The sequence below is a fragment of the Ursus arctos genome, unplaced genomic scaffold, assembly GCF_023065955.2.
Source record: "Ursus arctos isolate Adak ecotype North America unplaced genomic scaffold, UrsArc2.0 scaffold_32, whole genome shotgun sequence".
NCBI classification, from domain to species: domain Eukaryota; kingdom Metazoa; phylum Chordata; class Mammalia; order Carnivora; family Ursidae; genus Ursus; species Ursus arctos.
In genome coordinates, this window is record NW_026623008.1 from 14,605,771 (window position 1) to 14,626,906 (window position 21,136).

At 49.7% G+C, this 21,136-nt stretch overlaps 1 protein-coding gene and 1 pseudogene across 1 annotated transcript; both read left to right on the forward strand.

Annotated features, from left to right (window-relative positions):
* Positions 1-1,265: 1,265 nt before the first annotated feature.
* On the forward strand, positions 1,266-21,084 carry PINK1 (PTEN induced kinase 1). Its single transcript, XM_026517161.4, has 8 exons — positions 1,266-1,723; positions 11,644-11,925; positions 13,834-13,934; positions 17,116-17,298; positions 17,731-17,894; positions 18,842-18,969; positions 19,332-19,568; positions 20,396-21,084. Exons 1-8 carry the CDS (start codon positions 1,328-1,330, stop codon positions 20,651-20,653), a joined length of 1,749 nt encoding a protein of 582 aa, XP_026372946.1. The 5' UTR covers positions 1,266-1,327; the 3' UTR covers positions 20,654-21,084.
* On the forward strand, positions 1,930-4,875 carry LOC113268190 (distal membrane-arm assembly complex protein 2-like; annotated as a pseudogene).
* Positions 21,085-21,136: the final 52 nt, after the last annotated feature.

Genomic DNA, 21,136 nt, shown 5'->3' on the forward strand with positions numbered 1-21,136 from the left:
CAGAAGTGGAAAGGGAAAAACAAAGGAATCCACACACAGACAAGGGTAGTAGTAAGCAGTAGAGGAGAATAAGGCAAAGTTACATCAGCTCGGGTACGTACAACACGCAACCTCATCAGCTGGGGAAGCCCCGTGGAGACAGCCAGGCTGGAGTCCCCATTGAGAGGCCTGGGCGGGAGCGTCCTCCCCTCAAGTGAGACTTCCAACTGACCCTCCCCATAAGGGCCATATTTATAGGGCAAATAATGGAGTCTGAAGTTAAACGTTTGTTCTCCTGCATGCGGTTTGGAGCAAGCTGCATTCCTCTGTTACCATGTCTTTACGTCTTCCAGGAGCCTGAGGTGGATGTGTTTGCCTCCCCTCCGGATTCCACTCTGGGGGGCCAGCCCAGCCTGGAGCCGAAGGGGATATAAGGCAAGATTTATAGCTCTTTGGTGTCCAGACCAGAAGGGCTAGTTCTTTTAAGATTTTATTTATTTATTTATTTATTTATTTATTTATTTATTTATTTGAGAGAGAGAGGGAGCACAAGTGGAGGGGGGAGGAACAAGGGGCAGAGGGAGAAGGAGAAGCAGACTCTCCACTGAGCAGGGAGCCCAAGTTGGAACTTGATCCCAGGACCCTCAGAGTATGACCTGAGCAGAAGGCTGAGACACTCAACCGAGTGAGCCACCCAGTCACCCCCAGAAGGGCCAGTTCTGACCTGGAGGCCAGCTAATGTCAACTAACCAGGCTCCCAAGGTCACTCATGCAGGACAAGTCTCACAAACGACATTCTTTAGCCTGCCTGTGTGGGTGCAGATCTGGGTGGTCGGTTAGGCAGGACAAATCACAGAAACCCTCATCCATATAGTACAGTGGGCAAGGACTTAACAATCAGGGCCACGTGAACTTTAATCTCAGCTCTGACACCGCATGTGACCACAGATTGTCACCACCCTTTCCATGCCTCAGTTTCCTTATCTATAAAAATGACGTTCATGGGCGAAAATGAAATTAACAGATGTAAAGACTCTGGCGCGGGGGGTGATTGTCAATACATATGAGTTTCCTTTCTCAGTTTCTCGATTTTGCCCAGGACCAGCGCTGGTCACACTCATAACACTTAATCCCTCCACGCCAGGTTCAAAGTGCACACGGCCGGCCGAGAAGCTACCCGCCGCGCAGGTGCGCGCACGGCGCCCCCTCGCGCCCAACCCGGGAACCGCCGGAGCGGCGGCCCCGCCCCCGGCGCCCGCGCCTGCGCAGAGGCACCGCCCCGAAGTTTGTTGTGGTGCGGAGCGTCCCGGACGCCTGAGGCGGCTGGGAACCCGGTCGCGGTGCCGCCATGGCGGTGCGACAGGCGCTGGGCCGGGGCCTGCAGCTGGGCCGAGCGCTGCTACTGCGCTTCACTGCCAAGCCTAGCCCGGCCTACGGCTGGGGGCGGCCCGAGCGGCCGGGCCCCGCGGCGGGCTGGGGCCGCGGAGAACGCCCCGGCCAGGCCGCGGGACCCGGCGCGGAGCCGCGCAGACTCGGGCTCGGGCTCCCCGACCGCTACCGCTTTTTCCGCCAGTCGGTGGCCGGGCTGGCGGCGAGGCTCCAGCGGCAGTTTGCGGTGCGGGCCCGGGGCGGCGCGGGCCCTTGCGGCCGGGCCGTCTTTCTGGCCTTCGGGCTGGGCCTGGGGCTCATCGAGGAGAAGCAAGCGGAGGGCCGGCGGGCGGTGTCGGCCTGTCAGGAGATCCAGGTGAGCGCCGGCCCGGGGCGGGGCGGGGCTAGTGTGGGGGCGGGGCGGGGGCGGGGCTGGGAGTCACCTGCCTGGGACCGTGGGGTCTAGCTCTACATCGGTCCCAACTGGAAATGCGTGGGACATCACCAGTTGAGGTTCATTTGCAGTGATACTGGTCTCCTGATTTGGGGCCAGCACCTCACATGTTCTCTTCCTCAAACGGCATGTTCTGGGAGACATCTGCTAATTTTAGTGCCCGCTGTACCATGGCCGATGGCTTCGTGTAAATTTTCTAAAATGTAATGACAATTAAATCATAACACTTCTTTTCCTGAAGGTAGTTGTCATCCCCAGGTTGTGGACGAGGAGAAGTACTCAAAGAGGTGAAGTAATTTGCTGAAAGTCACACAGCTGTTAGCGGGCAGTGCCCATAGCCTGACTCTCCAAAGCCTGTGCCTTTAACCTAAGCCTCCGCGGTTTAGCCAGTTAGTGACATAGCTGAAGCCAAAGTAAAAACTATGAACAGCAGTAGAAAACATAAGACCTAACCGTTTTTAATTAACCTGTGTAAAGTTATCAGGAGTCACTGGATATGGGGGAGGGGAGGCTTTGTAAATGCTTAAAATAGCTCAGAGACTTGTGTTTCTACTCAACCAAGATCTGTATTAGGCTTGTTCAGACAAACAGAACCAATAGCATATGTTTATTTTAAAAGAGAGAGATTTATTTTAAGGAATTGGCTCTGCAGTTGTGGAGGCTGGCAGATCCAAAATCTGCAGGGTAGTCAGGCAGGAAGGAGACCCAGGAAGAGCCATTGTTGTGGTTCAGGTCTGAAGGTCGTCTGCTGGTCCAATTCCCATTTCTTCCAGGGAGGTCAGTCTTCTGGGGTGTGAAACCACTCAGGGAGTTAGCACAGCGCCTGCGTTGTACAGGGTAGGGCTGAGGTCGGAGTGACTTGCCCAAGGACACAGCTGATTAAGGACTGGGCAGTGTCTCCCGTGTTTCCTGGTTTCCAGCCCTTGTTCCAGTTCTTCTTACTCATCACCAGAGTGTCTCATGTTTGAGCTCTGGCCAGTTTGGGTGACAGGTGACATCTGGTCTAGTCCCCAGCTGCTGTCCTTGTCAGCAGTAGATGTAGATGTGGGATACATGATGGCAGTTCCCCCAAAATTAAAAATAGAATTATCATTTGACCCAGGAGTTCCATTTCTGGGTATATGCCCCAAAGAACTGAAAGCAGGGACTTGAGCAGATGTTCGTACACCCATGTTCATAGCAGCAGCTTTCACAATAGCCAGAAGCAACCCAGATGTCCATGGATGGATGAATGGGTAAACAAAGTGTGGTGTCTATATACAATGGAGTATTATTGGACCTTGAAGTTCTGACACCTGCTACAACATGGATGAAATTTGAAGACATCATGCTAAATGAAATAAGCCAGTCACAAGAGGAGAGATATTGTATGATTCCACTTAATGAGGTACTTAGAGTAGTCAGATTCACAGAACAGAATGTGGAATGGTGGCTACCAGGCACTGGAGGGAGGAGGGAGTGGGCAGTTAGTGTTTAATGTGTATGGAGTTTCAGTTTTGCCAGATGGAGAGAGTTCTGGAGGTGGATGGTGGCGATGGTTGCACAACAGTGTGAACGTGCTTAGTGCCATTGAACTATACATTTAAAAATGATTTAAGTAGTCCATTTTATGTTATGTATATATATATATATTTTAAAGATTTTATTTATTTATTCGACAGAGATAGAGACAGCCAGTGAGAGAGGGAACACAAGCAGGGGGAGTGGGAGAGGAAAAAGCAGGCTCATAGCGGAGGAGCCTGATGTGGGGCTCGAACCCAGAACGCCGGGATCACGCCCTGAGCTGAAGGCAGACGCTTAACCGCTGTGCCACCCAGGTGCCCCTATGTTATGTATATTTTAACACAGTTTGTAAAAATAATTTTAAACCCTGTACATGAATGTTCATAGCATTATTCATAATAGCAAAATATTAAAAACAACCCTAACATCCTTCAGCAGATGAATTGTTAAACTCTGGTACATCTGTACATAAATATTGAGCAATAACCAGGAATCAACTACTGATACAGATAACAACCTAAATAAACCTCAGGGGTACTACACCTAGTGAAAAAAGTCAATCCCCAAAGGGTACATACTGTGTGATTCCATTTCTATAATATTCTTAAAATGATGAAACTGTAGAGACAGGGAACAGATAAGTGGTTGCCAGAGGACAGGGGCGGGGTGGGGTTAGTGCAGATACAGAGGTAGCGTGAAGGAGTTCTGCAGTGATGGCACAGTTCTGAATATTGGTTGTGGTGGTGATGACACCAGTCTGTACGTGGGATCAATGTGGATAGAGCTGGCACCCCTAGCAAGATGGCGGCACCCAGGGCAGGATTGCAGCAGGCTAAGAGAAGACTGGAGGGAGGTTGAAGGAAGAATTTAGGGGCTTTAAGAGTCCCTGCCCCTGGGGGCTCTGGTCTGGAAGGGAGTACCGGTGGCATCCATGGCCTGGGCAGCGCGATGGCCCCAGAGGGCAATCAGAAGAAGGGGAGGTTGCTGCTCCAGTTCTTGGCTGACCGCTTCTATGACGTGGAGGTTCTGAGAGACCACCTGCTCTGAAAGCAGGTATTGACGGTGCACCAGAAAAATCGACCTTCCACCTACATCAAGGGGCGATATGGCCCATACTTCGGGGGTGCCTATAACGTCCTGCAGCAGGGAGGCACAGTCAAGTTTCAGGACAAGGAGTGGATATGGTCAAATGAGCATGGCCACTTCTCTCTTAAGTTCTTGAAGTTCCAGGCAGTGCTTCTAGAGGCCGTCAATGTCAGCAGCTGTGCTGCCAACTACCGAGGCCTGGACAGCTTCTGAACCTCCGCAGACTGGATGTCTCAGACCTCCCTGCCGTGTCCAACCTGGCCCTCACTCAGATCTTGTTGGAGGAGATGCTGTCCAACTGCGAGGTTGTGGGGGCTGACTGGGCTCAGGGCCTCAAGGTGGGGCCAGAAGAGCAGTCTAGGGACACAGCCAGCCCCACCCATCCCTGCCTAGCCCTCGGCCCCCTCCCCATCAAGCTGGATCTCAGCCAGGCTCTGTGGAGCATCCCACAGTTCTCCATACTTCTGGCTTCCATCTGGGTTCACTCAGCGTGGGGGTTGGTGTGGGATGAGGGGTGTGGCATGGCAGGTCAGAGGGGAGGGCATAAGGTTGGGGTATTTATTCCCCACCTCAGGGGCTGTGGCTGGCTGCACCCTGTGCTGAAAGGTCACAGCTCCTATCATCCTTTCGGGCAGCTCTTCCCACATGCTTTGCTTCTCTCCTGGGTTCCAGCAGCCTGTTTCTTGTACCTCTTCAGGCCCGGGGGACGTAAGCAGCCCCAGGGAGCTGCACTTCCCCTGTGGTTTCCCAACCCTGCCCACTACCATGTCCAGAAACTCTGCTCTTTGTCCAGAGACTCTTCTCAAAGTATCCGTACTTGAGTGTGCTGCTGTTTCCTGCTGGGACCCTGACTGGTACACAGGAGCTCCTGGCGTATTTCAGGGCTGCTTCTTCCCTGTGAGGCTGCTCAGCTCACCACACGCTACAGCATCCCCGGCCTACATTCACTAAATGCCCTACACTCACTAGTGCCCTAAGTCCCGCGGTGTTCCCACTTACCAGTTTATTGACCCAGCTCCAAATTCCGCTTTCTTGTTTGCTCTATGAAAATTGACCTGGGCCTTTGAAATAGTTTTCCTTTGCTAAGTGACAAGGTTTGTCCGCAGAGGGCTCAGGAGAGATTACAGGAGGAAAGGCTTTTGCTTCCTGATTCCCCGCCCATGTGCTTGCTCTGTGGTCTCTTGGGCACCTGCATTACATGTGGCCTCCCCAGCACATGGCTCCTGAAGTGCCAGGTGGTCAGCAGCTTCCCCTGGCACTCCTCCCCCCCTTGCCAACAGTTCCAGAGAGCGGTGCCTCCTGTGAATGACTCTCCACCCACCCTAGAAGAAGGATTTCCAGTAGATGCCGAGGCACCTTACCAGTGACTCTCTTGTTATTCCAATTTGCTGTTAAAGTCAGTTCTTTGTTTTTAAAAAATATTTTATTTATTTGTGAGAGAGAGAGTGTGAGCACACAAGCAGGGGGAGCAGCAGGCAGAGGGAGAAGCAGGCTCCCCGCTGAGCAAGGAGCCCGATGCAAGACTCGATCCCGGGACCCTGGGATCATGACCGGAGCCGAAGGCAGATGCTTAGCCAACTGAGCCACTCAGGCATCCTTCAATTAATTCTTTATATTAAACTTCACCTATTAAAAAAAAATTGCATAGAGCTGCACACATACACGAATGAATGCAGGTTTAAAAAGATGTAAAAACTGAGTAAGGTGTGTAGTCTAGTTGAGAGCAGTGTACCAATTCACTGTCCTGGTTTTGATACTGAATTGCTGCTTTATAAGATGTCACCGTGGGAGGAAACTGGGTAAAGGAACACAGGATACTTTGTACTTTTTTTTTTTTTTTTTTTTGCATCTTCCTGTGAGCCTAAATTATTTCAAAATTAAAACTTAAAAAAGTATGTCTCATTCTCAAAGCCATGGTTGATAAAGGATTACTCTACAGAACATTGCTTCTGCTGCATGGTGTTTAGAAACTAATTGGCAAGGCAAGATAGACTTTTTTTTTTGTTAAAAGTTCTCATACAAGGTGTATTAGCTTATAGATACCCAGTGCTGTAGGAATGCTTCAGAAGGACAGGTTGCTGTGGACTGGGTTGTCCAGTCTGGTTCTAGAGGAGGGAGGAGCTTCAGCTGGGACTTGATGGATGAGTAGGGATGAGCCTGGCAGAGTGACTCCACAGAAACAAGCACAGAGAGGGGCGTGTGAAAGATGAGTGTGGGAGTGCAGAGTAGAGCCCAGTGAAAGCTTTCACAAATAGGAAGCACCAGACCAAGGTGCTTGAGTTAGGTGTTTGAGCAGAAGAGTGACGTGTGAACGCGAAACTGGTAACCAAGGGGTTAATGGGACTAATAAGCAGCAGCTGCAGCTTTTTACCCAGACTTTCTCCACTTGCTTTGAAATATCCCTGACTCTTCTCCCCGGGGGAGGCAGATTTGAAGCTTCTTCCCCCATCTTCTTATTTGGTGGTCTCTCAAAAAACAAAACAAAACAAAACAAAAACAAAAAACCCTTACCTTGCTGCACTCACTGTCTCAGTGATTTTGCTGAGAGGGAGCTCTTGGCAAGTGGTTGGTCAGACCCCCAGCCAGTACGGGGAATGCGGTGACTGGTCCAAGCGACTGCCTAGGCTTTTGTCCTAGGGACTGTCCCCAGACTCCCGCCCCCACTGGGCACTGCCAACTTTGGGCATCTAATTTAACTCTTGCAGCAAGGAAGCAGTTTTTGGCTTCGGTTTGGACACGTGTCTCTTGGTGAGTATTTCGTGTGCAAGGCCATGTGAGCTTATTTCCTCTTCCTGGTGGGTTGCCTCCGAATAGGGGGATCCGTGTGGCTCTCTGAGCCGTGGCCTCCTCATCTGAGAGTTGGCTAGGAAGCTGCTCCGTTCAGTGGGTGAAGCCCTGGCTTTGGGGGAGGAACCCGTGCTCACAGAGGTACTCAGGGCCCCATTTGGTTTGTCTGTTGCTGCAGCTTTTGGTATCTTTGGACAAAACCAGCCATGTTCTAATTGGAAAATAGAAAGTGAATTTGATTTCCCAATGCAGCCCATACTTGGGCAGTCTTTGTTTTGCTGCACTGCTTAATCATAATATTCATTAGACTGGAGAAAAATGCCCAATTAATAGAGCCGTACATTAGGATATATTTGGAAATTGGGCCTTTAAGATTTTGTTTGCCTCTCATTTGTATATTTGTGTGTCTGTGTATGTATTTTGTAAATGTGAGATTTTTTTTTTTCTCTACCTCTGGATGGTGTTGCTAATAGTAATTTGTAGAAGAGCTCAATTTAGTTGGTGTAAAGGCAAATGGTTGTAAGAGTTGGGCCTTCTAGGGGCCTCCGGATGGCTCAGTTGGTTAAGCATCTGCCTTCGGCTCAGGTCGTGATCTCGGGGTCCTGAATCAGGCCCCACAGGGAGTCTCCTTCTCCCTCTCCCTCTGTGCTCAATCTCCCTCTCAAATAAATAAATAAAATCTTAAAAAAAAAAAAAAAAGAATTGGGCATTCCAATACCAAGAAAAATACTTTGAGGTTCATGTGATCTGTGAGAACATTCAATATTAAAGCTAATTTAAAGTTGTTGGTTTAATCACAATGGACATGTTTTTAAAGTTGCCAGTAGTAGAGTTAGAACTTTTGTTCTGCCTGTATTTACTGAAAGTCGGATAGGTTCATGTTATAAAGTATTATGGATAATCTAGACATAATTGTTGAGAACAAACATTTGCTTTTGGCTTCTATTAAGGGTAACAATTCTGTATGCAAGGAAATTGTGGCTGATTATTTAAGAAGGAAAACTTAGGACAAAACCTGAATATAAGAAGAAAAGTTGTAGAAGGTCTGTGAGAAAGGAATCTTTGGAAAGGAACTTTGTTCATGGTCAGGACCAAGATTTTGGAGATTAGTAAAGAAGTTTATTAGGGAGTGATCAACAGGTGGGGAACAGACAGGTGGTTAGAACAGGATCAGGGGGGCGCCTGGGTGGCACAGCAGTTAAGCGTCTGCCTTCGGCTCAGGGCGTGATCCTGGCGTTATGGGATCGAGCCCCACATCAGGCTCCTCCGCTGGGAGCCTGCTTCTTCCTCTCCCACTCCCCCTGCTTGTGGTCCCTCTCTCGCTGGCTGTCTCTATCTCTGTCAAATAAATAAAATCTTAAACCTTTAAAAAAAAAAAAAAAAAAAGAACAGGATCAGGCAGAGGTCAAACAGTGATACAACATTAACAGAAGCCTCAGCCCATTCTCCGAGGAGTTCCAAAAGCTGATGACCCTTCAGAACCATCCGAAATTGGGGCAAAGCACTGGATTTTATGTGCTCCTATTGAACAGTCACTGGATGGGACCGCCTGGGAAGAGGGCATGACCTCAGCAAGGCCACTGTCTTCAGTCAGGGCCCTCCCTGATGACCACTGAGAGCTGAGGACTGTTGGCAACATTCCCACAGCTGAAGGTCCTTCATTCCTGATGGAGTTTCTGGCCAGCACGTCCCAGCACCCGCCACAAAGGCTCAGATCCATGCAGCGCCCCGGTTGGCCCTGTCTCAGTGAGAGTACGTCAGCATGGGCCATGACAGGGAGGGACAACAGAGGGACTGCATACATTTTTTAAAAATTTCATCTTGTTGGAATGAATGAGTTTTACTCTCAGAAGTACATCAGTACAATTGAAATATGTTTTTCCTATTAAAATGTCCATTTTCTTAGTTATTGGTCTACTCTTAAGAAATTATAAACAAAGACCTTTTTTTTTTTTTTTTAAGATTTTATTTATTTATTTGACACAGTGAGAGACTGCCAGTGAGAGAGGGAACACAAGAAGGGAACACAAGCAGGGGGAGGAGAGGAAGAAGCGGGCTCCAAGCAGAGCAGGGAGCCGGACGTGGGGCTTGATCCCAGGACTGTGGGATCAAGCCCTGAGCCGAAGGCCGAGGCTTAACGACTGAGCCACCCAGGCGCCCCAACAAAGGCTTTTTTTTTAATCTTCCTAGAAGAAAAGTTTCCGTGTTTTGTCTTTATTAGGTCTTTACTTCAGACAGTTGAATCTTAATATTAAAAGAGCTAAGTTTTGCCCTTTAGAGAGCTCTGTTTGCCTTTAGAATCTTACTGCCACCTTGGTTAAATAGATAATTAAGTATAAGTTTTGTAATGATCTGTAATCCTATTTAGGCATGTGCTTTAAAACCTTATATTTTTGACCCAATTCCCAAGATCTAACTTCTAACTGAATTTTTTTTTATTAAATGAGGCTTGTTCATTTGGTATGTCATATTACATGGGAAGCATTGTCAAATAAGGGTGATAAACCTTAGATTATTGTTATATGGATGAATGCGATAACTGTTCCAGAAATATAAAATTCCTAAGGTTTTGATATGTCCTGGTATAATGTCATCACTTGTTCTAATTATTGAAATGTGTGTCACAGAAAAACTGGCCATTTTTGAGTCTTTTGTCATTTATAGTCATTGTTTTACTCTGATGCTATTACAGATACGTTTCAGCTTCAAGGAGATTCATGGAAAGGACTTTTGATAAGTACAGGTCTCTGATACCTTAAGATCGTAAAACCAAGCAGAACAAGAATTAGTAACATGGGACTGAATGAATTGAGGAAGATGATTACTCTTATTTGAAATGTTGCTGGTTCTCTAATGTTTGCTTTTCCAGATTTAAGGAAACTGTTTTTCTCTTAAGTTGTTATGACTTGCAGAAATTTGGTAAAATATACCTTTGTAAACAAATATGAAATATTTATCTTTTTCTCCCCACCTGATCCCTCCAGATTCAGAAACTCTCAGTGAGTATTCTCTATTTTCATGGCAATATATTTATTTGCATAAGTTCAGTTAAGAATCTGTTCTTATGATAACACACAATTGGAAACATTAGTTGTATTATCAAGGCTTTGCCTGGAATATCCTCTTTGAAGGTGACATGTATAGGCTCAGATATGACCAGACAGCTTTAAGGAACTAAGGTTGACTTTATGCAGCCAATGAAGCCCCTTGGAAGAATCAGCCTAATACCTTGCTTATAGGGTTCCCAGCAGCCTTACCAGGTGAACAAAGAAGGTCATGTCCTGGCAGGTGCAGGAACCTCAGGTTATTTTGGGGACCTCAAGAAGAGAGGAATTTACCCGAATCTATAGGTATTGCTGGCAAAGTCTGATGGCAGGTATTTGGCTTGGTTTCTTAGCCTTGAGAGACTATTAAAAGTTTGGTCTGAAATTCCTTATGAGAAGTTCCAGCAAAGCAGATTTTCTGTTTAAAAATAAAGCAAACCCTATATGGCCAATCACTATTTATTCTTGCAGCACTTATGTAAATAAATAGGCCAAGATTGTTAAAACTGGAGTCTTAATTTGGCTATCTTTGGTGGAAATGAGGGTGATTTTAGAAAGAGAAATCACACATTTGGGGAAGTTAGAGTAACTGTCTTTGGGTGTTTGTTGTTTCCCTCTAAAATTGGGCTGGATCCTGAATTCTGGTTTCCTCCAGTATCTGGTTATGATTCTCCAAACTAAGGTTTCCAATTTTCTCTCATTCCCTGTAGCTTTCTCCTGAAGCCCTGCAAACTGAAGATAGGCAACTTGGGGTAGACTTTAGATATTTTAGAATTATTAGAGCTGTTTTGGAGCCCAAGAGGCAGCTGTTGTTGGCTGCCAAGGACACCAAAAATGGAACTGCTTGATTGCCCAAGGGAACGATCGGACAGATCAAGGTGCCAGGCTGGCAGCCCACACAAAAACTCCAAAACCCTTTATAGTAGACACTAAAAAGTAGATACCAAAGCCCCTTTAGTAGCAGACGTAGACTTAATCAAACATCAACCCTAGTATTCCTCTGAAGATATAAGGAGAGCTGCCCATCCACAGCTCCTGAGAACCATCCAGTAGCTTCCTGCCACGGCCCTTGCACAGAGAGCTGTCTCTGTAATCCAGAGCCTCCAAGGTTGTGCTGGGAGCTTGACTAGCAAGGTGTGCCAGCTGCAGAAGTTAGAAGTTTTGACCTCTTAACTAACGCAGTGCTCTGATTGCAGTGAAGGTACAGAGTTTGAGAAAAAATTATTCTGAACAATGGGAGAGAAAGGTAGCTTGGCCTAACCCCAGGATGAGCAGTAAAACCCAATTTGATTGTGTTTTTATTAGCTCTTCATCTTGTCAGTGAAGGCCTTGCCTGGCTCTACTTCCCTCCCCCCCCCCCCCACCCTTTACTTGAGTCTTACTAGGCATCCTGACTCATTGTGCATGTTTTGTTCCTCACAGGCAATTTTTACCCAGAAAAACAAGCTGCTGCCTGGCCCTTTGGACACCAGACGCTGGCAGGGCTTCCGGCTGGAGGAGTATCTGATAGGGCAATCCATTGGCAAGGGTTGCAGTGCTGCTGTGTATGAAGCCACCATGCCTGTGTTGCCCCAGAACCTGGAGGTGGTGAAGAGCATCAGGCCTCTTCCAGGCGGAGGCCCAGATGTCATTCCACGAGAAGAGGAGCCAGCTTCACAGGCCCCTGCCTTTCCCTTAGCCATCAAGATGATGTGGAATATCTCGGTGAGGAGGGGGCATTTCATCTTTGAATTGGGCATTTCTCAAAACACCAGGCACCTGGGTGGCTCAATCGGTTAAGCGTCTGCCTTCTGCTCAGGTTGTGATCTCAGGGTCCTGGGATCAAGCCCCACGTGGACTCCATGCTCCTCGGGGGAGTCTGCTTCTCCCTCTGCTCCTCCCCCTGCTTGTGATCTCTCTCTCTCAAATAATAAATAAAAAAACACACACACACAAGCGAGGCCCAATCTTGGTGGACGTGCTAGTGCTTTCTCCCAGGAGGCAGACAGGCGGGCTCTCCACAGCATGGGCGCCCGTATTGCTAGGCTTCCTCGCCCTCTCATGCAAGAGTCTGAAGCAGTTTCAGATTGTAATGTCTGCCAGTCACCTGAGGATCCGGTTAAAAGGCAGATTCTGGTCAGCTGGCCTGGGGTTGGGGCTGGGATTCTGCCTTTCTAACCACTCCCAGGCGATGCCCATGCTTGTGGTCTGGGCCACACACAGCAGTAGGTGCCTAAGCCCCTGGTGCCTCCTGATCCAGTTAGCTGATCCAGTTAGCTGAATTCAGGTCTGCCGTTCCCACCACCCTCCCTCTTTCCCTCCCCTGACCTGCCTCACTAGAGAGGAGAGGCCACACTCCTGTCCTCCAGACTCCCCCTTCAACTCCTCCTCCAGATCAGAGGCTTGCTAGTCACCTCCCTGCTCTCAACTCTGGGAGGACTCAAGGCTTAGAGAAATTGAGTGTTTTCCCTCCACAAAAACAAAGATTTCGTCTAGAGCAATTTCTTTCTCTTCTCGCTGTGGGTTTAGAAAATTAAGACCCGATGTTCCTTCTGCCCAGAGCATCCGCCCAAACCTAAGATGGGACACAGTCATGGCAGCTCGTGCTGGACACTGAAGAATGCAGTTTCTGGTTTTGATCTGGAGGATGAAGGTTATGCCTTTCCAAGCTAGGTGACTAGCTAACAAGCAGCCAAGGCCTTTGCCTGTGAAACAGCCAGGGTTAGCATCAGAACTTCCAGATGGGCATGCCACGTACTGCACTCACAAAAGCTAAATGACTTGACTCCGTCTCCTAGGGCGTTCCTAACGGGTTCCACAGGATCGGAAAGCACTTTGGAATGAAACAAGGAAAATGGGTGCTTTTGCCTGTCTTTGGTTCTTGCTATTGTTCCTTTTTACTGAGGGGCTGGGGAAGGCCGTCCTGTGATTCAGCACAGCCTTCCCCGGGGCGGGTTTGTCTGGCTCTGCCTGTCCGCTGAAGGCAGCCTGCAAGGGGGAGTCTTAGTGACCCAGTGGCCAGTTTGAGCCTGGTGGTGACTGGAGGCATTGATGGCGGGAAGAATAGTCCCTCACCCTATCTTGCCATCTCTTCCTGCCCTGGGCACCTGAGCTGCCAGGAGTTTGAGGTGTGGTGTTGAAGCCCCCTGGGAGTTGGCACAGGTGGCATCTCCACCCTCTCTCCCAGGAGAGACTAGGTTGGCTTGCTATTTCAGAGTTTATCTTTTTTTTTTTTAAGATATTTATTTGAGAGAGAGCAGGAACAGGGGAAGGGGCAGAGGGAGAGGGACAAACAGACTCCCCGCTGAGCAGGGCCACCCCTCCCATGGGGCTCAATCCCAGGACCCTGAGAGCATGACCTGAGCCACCCAGGCACCCCCAGAGAGTTTATCTTATCTTGAACGTCAAAACCAATTCTAGGAGCACCTGGCTAGTTCAGTCAGTGGAGCACACAACTCTTGATCTTGGGGTTGTGAGTTTAAGCCCCACATTGGGTGTAGAGATGACTTAAAAATAAAATCTTAAAAAAAACAAACCCCAAACAGTTCTAGCCAGTAGCAGTTTGGTCCAGATTACAAGAAGGCCTTGGACATGCTCAGGTCTGTGTAACCCTGAACTCGGATTGTGTTCCAGGCGGGCTCCTCCAGTGAAGCCATCTTCAGCACAATGAGCCAGGAGCTAGTCCCAGCTAGTCGAGCGGCCTTGGCTGGGGAGTACGGAGCGGTCACTTACAGGTAAGCACGCATCTGCCTGCTAGACTGGCTGGGAGTTCTTTGAGAACAAAATCCTCCCCTGTGTCCTCAGAGCGGTGTCGGACAGACGTGTCATAGTGAATGCTCACGAGTGATGTAGTTAATGGTGGCTGTGTCGTTGGAGAATTCAGCTTGGGGGAGATTGCAGATCATCTGACTCCAACTGAAGATGCAGGTGGCTGGAGCAGAGAGAGAAGCCCATCCCAAAATGCCCCAAAATTGATCTGACTTCTGATTCTTAAGTCATGTCCAGGTGGAATGCCACCCATTCATACAAACTGAACTCTGTTCCCAATGCAGGTAACATTCATTCCAGTCTTGGCAGTGCAAAGAGCTTAAAAAAAATGTGTCCTGTTCCCCAAGAGTTGTGTGTGTGGCAGAGGAACCAGACAAGTTGGGAGCAGAGGTCAGGGTGGTAAGTGCTAGAATCATGGATGCTCAGGGGCTGAGGGGAGCCCATTCGGAAAGGCCTCGGAAAGGGACCATCAGCACAGCCTTTTGAAGATGAATAGGCACCACTTGGGCAGAGAAGTAGGCAAAGAGGCCTTCTCCACAGAGGGACGAGGGGGTGGATGGCCACCCACACTCCTAGCTCTTTGTAGGCGCTGGCGTGTGGCGGTGAGATGAGTGCTGAGCAGTGACAGGTGTGCTCACTTTCGTGTTTGCAGACCACCGGGAAGAGCTGCATCTGGCAGCTTACTAGCGGAGTGGTGTATAGCCCTCGTGCTGTCAGAAGCGGGAGGGAGGCACGGGGCCTGGAGAGAGCACATGAAAAGCCCCTTCCATGGTTGGAAGGCCCTCGTGTGACTGAGGGGCCGCGCAGGCCAACAGAAGCAGCTGCTTGGTGGGTTTGGTGTCCTCCTCTTAGTCCTTTGTGGGGAAAAGAAAGTCCGCTTTGTAGGGAATGGCTGCTGCTTTTGGGGGCGACTGTTACGTCAGGCGTCTGTGTTCAAGACTTGGGCCTGCTGCCGTGCCGGCGCGTGGGCGTGAGCGCTGCCGTCTCCGCTGCAGAGGCTGCGCAGACCTCCCGTCTGAAGTGCTCCCTGTCAGCCTCCAGCCCCTTACCCGGCTTTCCGTTTTTCACAGCATTTATCACCACCTGCCCTTAAATCAGAGATGTCTTTGTTTATTCTGTCTCTCCCATTGTACGACGCGCACTCTGAGGGCAGGGCTTTTCGGTTTTGTTTTCTGCGTAGCCCTGCAGCTCAGTAAGTGTCCATCGAATGGCTCCATGAATGTGACAGAGGGTCTGTTACCTAAAGTACTGACGACACCAGCGACTCAGTCCCTGAGAGTGCTCTGGGCTTATTTCTTTTCTTTTCTCTCTCTCTTTTTTTTTAAGATTTTATTTGACAGAGAGCCAGCCAACGAGAGAGGGAACACAAGCAGGGGAGTGGGAGAGGAAGAAGCAGGCTTCCAGCGGGGCAGGGAGCCTGATGAGGCCTCAATCCCAGGATTCTGGGATCACGCCTTGAGCATAACGAATGAGCCACCCAGGCGCCCCCTCTGGGCTTACTTCTGTCTAAGCCTCTGCTCCTCTAGGGACCTCAGGCTCAGCCCTTGTGATCTGCTCCTACCTCTCCCGCCTGATCTCTGATCTCGTCCCATTTACACCCCGTGCTCCATACTGAATTCATACTGTCCCTAAATGCACCATGCTCCTCTGTGCCTGTCTTCTCTACACGCAGTTAGCTCTCTTTGGGCTGCCCTCCTCACAGCCTCCTGTCCCACTCCACATCTCAGTTCAGACACACCCCCCCACACACACCTTGCACAGCCACACTTCCCCTAGGCTCCTACAACCACCGGGCAGAGCTTTCCTGCTGTGATCCTGATTCTCCCACTAGCCCCAGTGGCCCAAGGCTAGGAACAAGTCTTAAATCCCTTGACTGCTTATGGGGTGCACTCAGGTGGACTCGAGAAAGAGCAGTAGGCCACACAGAGACTGGCTCCACAGAGCTCGGGAACTGAGGCCCGTCTTAAGACAGGGGTGGGCATCTTGCTCCCTCAGTATTGTCTTCATGTCTCTGGGCTTCTCCTTTCTCTGCTCTCTGCCATCACCTCCCCCCGCCCCCACCCCGTGTCCTCAGTTCTTACCCCACAGCTCTTCCGTGTTTGTGTGCCTTTGGTTTCAACATCTCTTTGGCTTCCCATGGCCCCAAGCAAGTCTTATAGCACCCTTCACCTTCAGCTCCATTCCTGACTGCTAGGTTACTACCATGTCTTTTCACTAGTGCTCCTCAAAAAGATAATTTAACTGGCCCCCATCCCTTTTCCCACCAACCATTTGTATCTCAGATATGACTGCAGGCTTCTTGCCCTGAGGCCAGGTGCCCACCTAGTGCGTACTGGCTGAGAGGTGGGGCAAAGCAGGCTGACTCACCCACCCAGAACACAGCCACTGTACCTCAGCAGGGCTGTGGGTGTGAGGCTCCCCGAGGGGGAGGATGGCTTCTGTACCACAAACTGCATCTGTGTCCGTTCATTCTTTCAGCAAAGGTTTTGTCGGTTGTTTTTTTTTTTTAAAGATTTTATTTATTTGAGAGAGTGCACAAGCAGGGGGAGGGGCAGAGGGAGAGGGACAGGCAGACACCCCACTGAGCAGGGAGGCCGATGCAGGGATGTGGGGCTTGATCCTCGGACCATGACCTGAGCCAAAGGCAGATGCTTAACTGACTGAGCCACCCAGGCGCCCCTCAACAAAGGTTTGAGCTCATACTACATGTTAAGGGTTATGTTAGAACTTGCCATCAGATTCTAGGTCCTTTATATAAGTATTAACCTTATAACTTATGTTACTACCTTATTCCCTTTGGCAACTGAGACTGAGACCAGAGAAGTAACCTGGCCAAGGGCTTACCCTAGCAGACCTGGAATTCAAACCATATAGTCTGATTCCAGAGTCTCACCACTGTATTCTGCTGCATGGGATCAATGGATGGACAGACGGATGGACCAGCGGAGTCATTAAATATGACAAGTCATTCCGAAGGGGTTTGTTTTTTCACTCCAACACCAGGTTCTGCACCTGATATATAGCAGATCTATAGTACACATTTGATAAATTAAAAAATGGGTGAATGTATTTATCATGGCATAATTATCTTTCCAACTGTTGTATCTGATACTGGACTCCTACGTTTGTCCCATTTGGCTGAAACAGAAGATTCAAGGGAGGTCCCAAGCAACTGGCCCCTCATCCCAACATCATCCGGGTCTTCCGTGCCTTCACCTCCTCAGTACCACTGCTGCCAGGGGCCCTGGTCGACTACCCTGACGTGCTGCCCCCACGTCTTCACCCCGAAGGCCTGGGCCACGGGCGGACGCTCTTCCTTGTTATGAAGAAGTAAGTAGGAGTTGGTCGTGCCTCTGTGTACCTGGAGCCACAGGGTGGCAGGGAGGAGGACCCTCACCTGTGCCGAGGGCATACTGTCCCAGAAAGCGGGGTGTCTCTGGGGTGACTTTTCATGAAAACAGAATCTCCTCTTCATTCAGAACCTAGTTCTCACTAGTGATTTTAGTCCATTTGACTCTTGTCCCCTCTCTATGGTTTGCCTTACCAGTTGTGTAAAAACAGTTCTCCTCCCTAATCCTCTGTACCTCCTGGCATTGCGGTCACTGGCGGGAGGAAGGAGTATCTGTACCATTACTTCCATCATGTGGGGCCCCAGCTCTCCCTTCCTAACTTCAGGATAATGGGTGGTAACAAAGAATATTGGGCCCGGGCGGGGGGGATAAAAAAAACTCCATCAAGAGGCCCTGTCACCCTCTCCACCAGCTACCCCTATACGCTGCGCCAGTACCTTTGTGAGAACACCCCGAGCCCCCGCCTCGCCACGGTGATGGTCTTGCAGCTGCTGGAGGCGGTGGATCATCTGGTTCAACAGGGCGTCGCACACAGAGACTTAAAATCTGACAATATTCTCGTGGAGTTGGATGCAGGTGGGTCCCGGCTGCACCCTCCCAGCTCTCCAGGGGCACCAGACTTCAGGTCTGCAGACACTTAGGACTCTTCCTGTTCTTTGGATTTTATTTTCTATTAGAAGTTGTGTCTTAATTTAGCTCTGTACCCAAGAGATGAGCAATCCCTCCTTCAAAATGGAGGCTTTCGTTCTTTGTGGGGCTTGCGGAGTGATGGTTAATAGTCCCCGAGTTCCCGTTTGTTGCCCACTTACAGAAAAACCTCAGTGGTGGAAGTTTTCTCAAAGAAGAGAGAGACTTAGCTCAGTAGGAAAAAGAATTTTCAAAGAGTTGTCCACATGTAAGCCCAGCTGCCCCTGGAAATAATGAGTTCCCCAGGTCCCCACACAGGAAGCACTGACGTGAGGCTGGATGGCCACTTAACCTGCGATATTGTAAAGGGGAGTCGTAGATCCGGTAAATTTTGGGCTAGAAGATTTAAAGTCACGTGCTATTAAATTGCTAGAGGAACTAGCTCTTTAAAGGAAGTCTGTGTTAATCCTTTCACAGATAACTAAATCCTGACATACCTGTTTCTTAGGTTTGGATTTGGGGTTTCAAGTTCAGATCAAAGATCCTTGGGGCATAAGAGCTCTTAGAGCCAAATGCCATCTGCTGAGTAAACCAGGAGCAGCTCCTTCAGTCTTGGGATAGCTCTGATTACTTGATCCGTTACATTGAGCCAAACTTCTATCCAGTTCTTTGCTTGAGGGGTTTAGTTTCCCTGGAGGCACACTCGTGCTCCTGTTGAGTGCTCTGTTAAGGGCTCTGGTGAGTGGCCACCCACCCAGCCTTGGATGACTGCACTGCATTCCCGGGCCGATACTGTGTCCCTGTTAGCCCCTCACCTACGCCTTGGTGTCTGTAGCAGCTCCTAGGAAGGACTCTCGGAGAAGATTAGTCCCTCACCTCTGCCTGTCCCTTCCCAGATGGCTGCCCCTGGCTGGTGATCACTGACTTCGGCTGCTGCCTGGCTGACGAGCGCACCGGCCTGCAGCTGCCTTTTACCAGCTGGTACGTGGATCGGGGCGGAAACGGCTGCCTGATGGCCCCAGAGGTGAGTCCCATGGGGCATGTCCCATGCCGTCAGCGGACTTCTCATCATGTTTCCACTGACGGAGAGGACGAGACTCGCTGCCTCGTTACCCACGCAGCACCTTGTTTTTTCTGACCCTTAATTTGGCACAAGTCCCTTGCCCCATGTGTTAATTTGGCCCTCCCTGATGTTCACAGGAGATGCCCGTTTTGTCGGCACAAAGACAGCCTAAACAGATTCTTCTGGGTCTGAGCCACAACTCACTCAAATTCCAGGTTCCTTGGGACAGAGTTCAGATTAGCCCACGAGTCAGGTGCTGTGTAGGTACAGGAATGCGTTCAGTATGCCAGCAGCCTGAAGCTCACCTGTGCCTTTCCAAACAGGTGTCCACCGCCTGCCCTGGCCCCAAAGCGGTGATTGACTACAGCAAGGCGGATGCCTGGGCCGTGGGTACACTCGCCTATGAAATCTTTGGGCTCTCCAATCCCTTTTATGGCCAGGGCAGGGCCCACCTTGAAAGCCGCAGTTACCAGGAGGCTCAGCTGCCCGCACTGCCTGAGTCGGTGCCTCTGGAGGCAAGACAGCTGGTGAGGTCACTGCTCCAGCGAGAGGCCAGCAAGGTGAGGTCATCCCCAGGTTTTGCAGGGATTGTGGAGGTTTATGTTCCAGAGTAAAGATAGGTTTGGGCAAGACTAGAGTGACAGCTCCTCTTAGAAAGATAAAGGTGAAGTACAGAAGAACAAACTAGTATAAACACGAGTAGGGGAGCTAGCCACCAAATCAGAATTCCAGCAATGCAACTCTTCCTGGCTTTAGTTACTTAGAAGAGGATCTATTTTTAAGAAATGTTTAATGGAGTTGTAGCTTATAGGAACAGGTGACACCTAATGAGACATGTAAAGACCTCTTCCAAGAGCAGATCTGGACATTTCAAAACTAATAAGGGAAAATAAAGGCTAGCATATATGAAGCCGTGATTGGCCGTGGCAGGCCCACTTCATCTGGCATGCCTCGTGGAAGGGCACAAAGGCAGATAGGGTTCAAACTGTTCTGCCACTTCCTCCTACTGGGCGGCATGCTGTCAGGGCCACAGCCCGTGCTCACTGCTACCAGTTACTGAATGATGAGAGGACCCCTCGCACCAGAACGTGCTAGGACCCAGGCGGTTTGTGGGCCTTTCTTGAGGGGGAGGTTGTTTCAACAACGCAGACTACCAGGGGCATATGTGTGTACCTGGAAAAGCCTGGAACAGCGGGTAGAGAGCAGCCAGAAGGTGTCAAATGAGTGAATAGTATTATAGGAGGGAGAGATGATAAAGGGGTGGACAAGAATTTGGTTGGGGCCAGAGAAGGGAAGACCCTAAAATGAGAATTCATTAACAAATCGGGTTGTGGGTCGAATGCTTTGTCAGTGATGTTCTAAACTTCCGCTTCCCTGCCTGTTGCAGAGACCATCTGCCCGAGTAGCTGCTAACGTACTTCATTTAAGCCTCTGGGGTGAACATACTCTAGCCCTGAAGAACCTAAAACTAGACAAGATGATCAGCTGGCTCCTCCAGCAGTCAGCTGCCACTCTGTTGGCTGACAGGCTCACAGAAAAGAGCTGCGTGGAAACCAAGATGAAGATGTTATTTCTAGCCAACCTGGAGTATGAAGCGCTGTGCCAGGCAGCCCTGCTCCTCTACGCCTGGAGAGCAGCCCCGTGAGGGCTCCGCTGTAGCTGGTGTCTCACTAAAAGAGCTTAGCAACGTCTGTGTGGTGCTGGTCTGTGAGTGCTGCGGGCGGGGTCCCAGGCGCGAGGGCGGGCGGCGCGAGGAGGAGGGCGCGGAGAGGCTGGTCAGCGCTAGAGAAGGCCTCTGGTTTGGCAAACGGAAGGAACCCCTGGTGGCAAAGTTCATGGTCTGTAGCTACTAACTAACTAACTCACCCTAGCTGTGCGATTTTAGGTGCATCGTGTAACCTGTGTGAGGTTCTCTCACCTGTGCTGTGGGAACCTGGACTAGAGCGGAGCTAGAGGAGCTGGCAGACTTTCTGCGGAGGGTCCGATGGTAAATACTCCAACTGTCGTGGCTACGCCACTGTTGTTACAGCACAAAAGCAGTCTGAAATATGTAAATATACTGAAATTTGAATTTCATGTGTCACTAAGTTTTTTTTCAACTATTTAGAAATGTGAAAACCACTTTTGG

Excerpts from the sequence above, each read along its gene's own strand:
- PINK1 (XM_026517161.4), top strand. The coding sequence starts at position 1,328 with ATGGCGGTGCGACAGGCGCTGGGCCGGGGCCTGCAGCTGGGCCGAGCG. Across the intron at positions 17,299-17,730 it reads CTCTTCCTTGTTATGAAGAA|CTACCCCTATACGCTGCGCC; the intron begins GTAAGTAGGAGT and ends CCTCTCCACCAG. Across the intron at positions 18,970-19,331 it reads GCTGCCTGATGGCCCCAGAG|GTGTCCACCGCCTGCCCTGG; the intron begins GTGAGTCCCATG and ends CTTTCCAAACAG.